At 40.4% G+C, this 7,227-nt stretch overlaps 2 protein-coding genes across 2 annotated transcripts in view; both read left to right on the plus strand.

Annotated features, from left to right (window-relative positions):
• The window catches only part of bud13 (BUD13 homolog), a 3,858-nt gene extending 1,723 nt beyond the window's left edge, over positions 1 to 2,135 (plus strand). Inside the window, exons 5-10 of the mRNA XM_014003092.1 lie at positions 106 to 452; positions 541 to 649; positions 769 to 907; positions 999 to 1,180; positions 1,273 to 1,354; positions 1,652 to 2,135. Of these exons, the coding sequence (XP_013858546.1) occupies positions 106 to 452; positions 541 to 649; positions 769 to 907; positions 999 to 1,180; positions 1,273 to 1,354; positions 1,652 to 1,745 (953 nt within the window). The 3' untranslated portion in view covers positions 1,746 to 2,135. The remainder of the gene's footprint in view (positions 1 to 105; positions 453 to 540; positions 650 to 768; positions 908 to 998; positions 1,181 to 1,272; positions 1,355 to 1,651) is intronic.
• Positions 2,136 to 3,152: 1,017 nt separating this feature from the next.
• Positions 3,153 to 4,521, plus strand: snrnp35 (small nuclear ribonucleoprotein 35 (U11/U12)). Its single transcript, XM_014003174.1, has one exon. It carries the CDS (start codon positions 3,283 to 3,285, stop codon positions 3,958 to 3,960), a length of 678 nt encoding a protein of 225 aa, XP_013858628.1. The 5' UTR covers positions 3,153 to 3,282; the 3' UTR covers positions 3,961 to 4,521.
• Positions 4,522 to 7,227: the final 2,706 nt, after the last annotated feature.

Genomic DNA, 7,227 nt, shown 5'->3' on the forward strand with positions numbered 1-7,227 from the left:
TATTTAAATGTGTGTCTCTTTTTTTTAAATCATGGAAAAAAATGTGTTAACTCTTATTTCTTTAGCTGGTCATTTTGAGAATTTTTTAGGCTAAAATTGCATAAATAAACTGTTTGAATCCTGAATATTACCCTAAAAAAACTACTGAACAAATTCATTTTATTTTAGCTTCATCTCCTTCTCGAAGAAAGCCCAGCTCATCATTGCACAGTAAACGATCACCGGAGGCTAAGAGGGCTCCAAAAAGGCACGATTCAGACTCTGATGTGTCACCTCCACGGAAAAAACCACTGAAGAGAGACGCTTCGGATTCAGYCCAGTCTCCTCCAAGAAGACGCTCAAAAAAAAGACAAGACTCTGATTCTGACCAGTCTCCACCCAGGAGGCGGCCACAGAGCGGAAATAACTCAGATGGAGATTTGTCACCACCTCGTCGACCTGGACCATCGCAGGTGAGCGAAACATACACATTCATAGGTTTTAAATAAAACTTCCCAAATTCAAACTATTAAAGTTTTGTTTTTGTTCACCCTCCTGCAGGGTCAGAGGATGCTTTCAGGTGGAAAAGCAGGGCTTATTTCTATTGACYTTTTGAGGAAAGAGCAAGAAGAGAATCGACGCAGAGACAAAAACAATCAGCCGCTAGAAGGTTGGTTTTTTTGTCTAGTTGGTTTTAAGACTCATAGAACATCACGTCTTATCAGCTCCATCCTTACCAATAAAGTTTGTCCTTTGATCTCTTTTTCTATTGTATTCTGCTTTGTCAAGATGCATCCCGCGGTGCCCAGACTGTGTTTCGAGACAAAAGCGGTAAAAGGAGGGACTTGGATTCAGAAAGAGAGGAGCAGAAGAGAAAAGCAGGAGAAAAAGCTGCAAAGGATGAGAAATACGCTCAGTGGGGGAAAGGGTAAATCTGCAAAAAAACCCTGCTTCACATCTGAAAAGACACAGAGCCTGTGTAATATGCTTCACTCAGTAAAGTCAAATTGTGTGTGTAGGTTGGCCCAGAACGAGATGCGTCAGCAGAAACTTGAGGACGCTCTGCACGAAGCCCAGAAGCCGCTGGCACGTCACCATGATGACGAGGAGCTTGACCGCATGCTGAGGGAGCAGGAGAGGGAGGGGGATCCCATGGCAGCAATGCTCAGACGCAAAAAGGATAAAAACAAAAAAACACAAGGTTTTAAACATTCCCTTACATTTATTTTAGTTTAATAAATCTCTTATAAGGCAGGTAAAATCCTCAAGTGTCAATTTTTTCTTGTTTTTCAGACAAACCTCGTTATAATGGCCCTCCACCTCCTCCAAACAGGTTCAACATTATGCCAGGTTATCGGTGGGATGGAGTCGACAGGTAAAGTTTGTGTAACGCTCCCAGGAAATTCCAACAGGAGTGTCAAATAGAACCATAGCAAGTTCATAAGTTAGCCACTATAGCATTTTAATATGTAGTTGTTTTTTTTTTCTGTTGCACAGTTGTTTGTAGAGTTGTTGTTTTCACTCTGAGTTGAACTTATTAGAAGGCTGACATTTGCTCTGTCAAACCAAATCCAGACAGGATGCACATGGCAAATAAAACACACACAACTGGTCTTAGAAGTCAACTGGAATAGAAGTCCATTTTTTAAATGGTGTTTTATTTGTTTCATAGGTCAAACGGTTTTGAACAGAAGCGTTACTCACGGATCGCTGATAAAAAGGCCGTTCAGGAGGCAGCTTATAAATGGAGCGTGGAGGACATGTAACGGCACCAGAAACTGACCGGTTGGGGTCCAGTAGATGTTCTCTCGTCTTTGAAACCACCAGACACATGAGGACTTTTTGTTCCAAACCTATTTGATACTATATTACAGACGTGACTGTGAATGAGTATAAAGTGAAAACATGTCAATGATTTTGTTATACCTGAGGCAGTGGGAAGCAAGAACAGATGTATGTTTTACTGTCTTATTAAAAAAATGGTTTTGTAAAGTTTTGTGCTGAGTATTTATATACGACCCGAGATTTTACTGCTCTTCAACTGTTTTATTATTAATATTTTAAATACGTAAGCAAAGCAAGTAATTTTTTTCACTTTTACATGCTATTTTTGTGTTTCTTAATTGTACTTTATTTGAATAAAGTGTATATAAGAAGTTCTTTCACCTTTTCTTCAAATGGCAGGAACCTTTAAGTTTACAAATATCTGAATGTTATTAAAACTCCTGTCATACTATAACAGGKGCGCCTAAACATTTTCCCTGAGAGGGCCAAAATTAAAATCAATCTGAGGGCCGCGGGCCAAATGCAATAATATAAGAAATGCAAACATTTCAATAAATTTTATGATTAAGCTAGCAGCCAGTGTGTTTGCCCACATTCTTTAGTTGTTTTTTTTTTTCAGCACATGGACGTGGAGAAAATTCAATGTATGCTCAGGCAGCAAAGGCTCATGGGAATTTTCATAATTTAAAATTTGAGTTAATGTGGTCTTATAAGGTGTGCAAATCTATATATGGGCTTAAATCTAATCTAAATATCTCTTGTAGTTACTTGTATTTTGTAATTAATATTAACATAATTACAATCTAGTAACCAGGACAACTGCTGGTGGGCCAAATCAAATGGCTCAGCGGGCCAACTTTGGCCRGCGGGCCCCACTTTGGGCACCTCTGTACTATAACATTTTAGACAACTTGTGCCAACATTTTGTCAAACACTGAAAATGCCTGCACAGAAGATTGAAAAAATAACAATCTACTTGATGCCTCTTTTATATACTTACTGTAGTGCTAACASTTATGTAGAATATATAACCTATATGAGTAATTTAGTCCTAACATTTCACAAGTCAGCATAAGTTGTTTAAAACCTTACAGTGTGACAGGGCCCAGGTTCAAATGATCTAGAAGCCCATCTTGAAATGGTAGCTGAGTTAAAGAGATGCTGTTAAATTCTGTTTAGGATGATTAAATTTATTATAAAATTAAATGGATGAAAAGGTTAAATGATTTCAGTCTGCTTTTACTGTAGCTGTGTGTGGAGTACTATTATTGATGCTATGACTGTCCCCGATGATCATTAAAAACAAGATCATGCAGGTTTAATAATAATATAAGTGGCAGAAAATTAAATACTTTTTTATTTATTTATATTTTTTGTTTGTTTTTTTGTAGATTATCCATTGATTATTAGCGAATTGACCATGCCTGTAGTACCAGGAACCATTATTAGAACACAGTGTTTCCGTCCGGGTTGTTTTTGTTGTTGCACGCGAAACAAACTTGACAATCCTCACGTGAAATGTCTGACTGGTGTCCGATAGCGAAGGAGTACGACCCGCTGAAAGCTGGCAGCATCGACGGGACGGATGTGGAGCCTCATGACCGAGCCGTATGGAGGGCTATGTGTGCCCGCTACAAGCCCAACAAAGGCGTCCAGGGAGACCCGCTTCTCACGCTGGTCGTGGCCCGCTTGAACCCCCAGACGACCGAGGATAAACTGCACGACGTTTTCTCAAAGTACGGAGACATTAAGCGGCTCCGGCTGGTCCGGGACATCGTGACGGGCTTTTCCAAAAGGTACGCCTTCATTGAGTACAAGGAGGAGCGGTCCCTGATTCGGGCCCGCCGGGACGCTAACAAGCTGGTGGTGGACCAGCATGAGGTGTTCGTGGACTTCGAGCAGGAGAGGACCCTGAAGGGTTGGGTACCGCGGCGGCTTGGCGGCGGGCTGGGTGGCAAAAAGGAGTCCGGCCAGCTGCGGTTCGGAGGCAGTGACAGGCCTTTCCGTAAGCCCATTAACTTCGGGACCGGAGCCGCGCGGGAGCGGGACGGTGATGGGGGCAGAGGCGGGGACTGGCACGGATCGAGAGGACGGGAGGATCGGTACCGACCGAGAGAGGCCGACCGGGGCTTCAGAGACAGGAGGGACTACAGGGACCGAGAGAGGGACGACCGCAGACACAGAGACCGGAGATGAGGAGGAGGAGGAGGAGGAGGAGGAACACTGAACAAAACTGCTGCATGGACAGCACTGACAAACTCTGGATTGTCAGTTTCATTGGCTTTTTCAGATTTTACTGAAATATAAATGAAACGTTCAATTTAAAAATCTCTGCATTTCTTAATCAGCCTACATGTTTTATAATTCCAGCTGTAAAACAGTGGCTCTAAACCTTTTTTATCTGTGTTGAAGATTGGTGACTCTAAACAGAAGCAGACTCAACAACAATTAGAACAATATTAWTCAATAGTTTTATTCCCTGTAAGTTAAGACAAATATGCTCCTTGAGACCTGTTTGTAATTTAATTAAAATGATCTCATCCCCAGATTTATGTTCTAGATGTCAACTGAGCAGCTGGTGACAACTTCACAATTCTGACAAATATTTTAAAGTAACAAGCTTTATTTAAAACTATCAGGTTTTAATACATGGTTCTGAMGATCAAATTACAATGGCAGATAATACCCCAACAGTTGTCTAKAATATAACAAAATAATAGTGTTTGACAACCAATAAAATGTTCCAGTCAATTAAAATTGTGCTTGTAAAATATATGTTTTTGGTTACAAGTTGCCTATAATTGTCTCTTTTTTATATTTGGAACCTTAAATTTAGCTTCTTTAGAGGGAAAATTCAACAGGACTARCGAACACAAAACTATACAACCATGTAAAAACAAAAAGAAGGTCCAAACCTAAATCATTCAGTTGTATTTTTAATCTTCATCAAATTYCTGCTATGTTTTTAAGTTTTCACACTTTTTTTCCCCAGATTTACATTAAAATTTGATGTTTCTGACTCAAAAACTCAATAAATCTCAAATAAATAAAAACAAGATGGTGTGAACAAAGTTTAAATATAACTTGTTTGAAATAAGTGCACAAACCTGATTCATGTTGTATTTACAAAATACCCCAAACAACTGCATTAGAGACACCCTGAGTGTAACTGAGCCTCTGTGTGAGTTTTATTAATAGACACTTCTTCCTGCTGAAACGCTGCGCCTCTGGTGCTGCTGGAGCTTGGCTTTTAACWACYGATTTCATAAAAACCACCTAATTTAATCCTCGCAAAGCTAAAATAAGCGTGCACAAGATGAACAAGAGTAGGCTGATGACAAAAGAAACAAGGACGTTTTTCACTAAAGCCCTCTGGTCATTCAGGTCAGTGTGGTTTTCGTTGCCATCCTGAACCGACAGGACGGTCACTGCTCCAGCAGGATCTTTAGTTTGGAGAACCTTCCTCAGCCGGTCACGGCTGCACATCTTCAAAAGCTCCTTGATCATCTTAGAGGCTCTTTAGGTGTGTGAAGTTTGTGCAGGAGTTCTCAGGGACAAAAGGCTTCTCCAAAAAGTCTTGTTCCAAGTCATACCCTGTCCTGTCCACAGCTCCACGCTTGGTCAGCACCGTGTTGGAGAGACCCTGAGCTGTTCGTGCTCCTGCTGTGACAAGATTTTCATCYATGATCCAACATTAACAAAGTCAGCTTCCTCCTTTAGGTTGTTTGACCTGGTTGTACAGTCAGATCTATGGCACGCTGCAAAGACGGTCCCCTTAAATGTTTGTGCCYAGACGTGAAATATGACCTGAAGCTACAAGCACTGCAGATGTAAAGCACAGGAGGTCACATGTACACGAGTGTTTGCACTGGTGCACAGATTGGTGGAAAATCTCAGTAATGGTTATAAATGGATGTAGTTTAATAAAACATAAATACAGGTAAAATAACTGAAAATGTCAAAATAGGTAGACGTAAAGCCCTATAATTTTATTTTAATTTGCTGCACAAGAGCCAGACTTTAGGGATCCTGATCTTTAACATTTCTGAAAATCTTTCCAAGTTATAATTTATCATTTTCTGTCCAGACCACCTGAGTGAAATAAATGTGTGGTAAGTGTCAGACCTAAAATAAACTATCTTCAGCAGATAAACAGGACCTGAAAGTTCTATGAAATKCATCCAGTGGTTCATGAGATATTTTGCTAACAGACAGTGTTGACTGTTATTCCTTAGGGTTTAAGCAAAGCTCTTTCACACCTCMGTGCTCAACAAGCTTCTTCCTTTTTGCAGAACTGTCAGAGGGTGGATTTCCTTTCTGACATGACTTGCTGACAAGTAGAGGTTTGATTTTATTGGGTTCATCTCAGCCTGCTGCTGTTCTCCATCCTGTGGATCAGAACACAGAGGAATGAGCTGCAGAAAAACCTGATGGTGATGATGATGAAAGCTGGCGTCACTTGAAGGTTTGATGGCAGTGTTGTAGCGGCTGTGGGAGGTCAGATGTTTGCTTCCTGCAGGAGGAGGACGGAAAGGAAAAATCCTGATACTGAGACTTCATGTCTCGATGATGGTTGATGCTGTGACTCAGAGCTAATTCTGCTTTATTTAGTTTGAAGATGATGAAAAATTAACTAACTTTCAGTCACACTCATAAGATTGAGTTATGATAAGTTTCCTTTTTTATTAATCAGTTAAAAAGTATCCTGAGACTAATAAAGTTGTGTTTGTTTATCAGTGTGCGTTGCCAATGCAATGRACACTATTTTGATTCGTTTCCCATCCAAGTCATCTCCACTTTGCCATGCTTCTCCTCCTGCATGCTTTGTCCTAGAGCTGCCATTGTAATTTATATCTGTAAAGCTCCTGTGCCAAATGATGGCTATGCCCTTTGGTGCCTGTACAACTTATAGTTTTTGAAATATTAATGTTTAATAATTTATAATGGGAGTCAACGGAGCCTTGTATTGGTCCAATACTGCCCCATGCTGTATCTACTCAGTACTGCACCATAGTTTAGTGATATTTCAACTCAGTAGTTCAGTGTTTACAATACTAATATGTTAGTATTTTGATGTTTTACTATAATWTTGTCCTAATATTGCTTTATTGTTARAATATATTGCAGTTTAGTGTCAACAGTTGCATTGGCGATGTGGCCTCTTTCTGCACACACCCAAACCAACTCCTGGCAATCTTCTTTGCCACATCTCCAATGGTCTCATTGTTTAATACCTTGGGCTTTCATGTGGGAGATCAGGGTTCAAAACCCAGCGACAGCAACTTTAACAAAAAATCTCTTCAAACTTCTTATTTTCACACAATTACCATCATCACAAACACCTGCTGACTTGACAAGCACAAGCWGGTTTAGAAAACACACTTGYACTTGGTCACCATTCATTCTGCAAGCGCGCTGCTGCAGGTAAAGCCATGCTGCAATGACATGCTACAAGGCAATGCA

This window comes from Austrofundulus limnaeus, unplaced genomic scaffold, assembly GCF_001266775.1.
Source record: "Austrofundulus limnaeus strain Quisiro unplaced genomic scaffold, Austrofundulus_limnaeus-1.0 Scaffold17, whole genome shotgun sequence".
Lineage (NCBI taxonomy): Eukaryota > Metazoa > Chordata > Actinopteri > Cyprinodontiformes > Rivulidae > Austrofundulus > Austrofundulus limnaeus.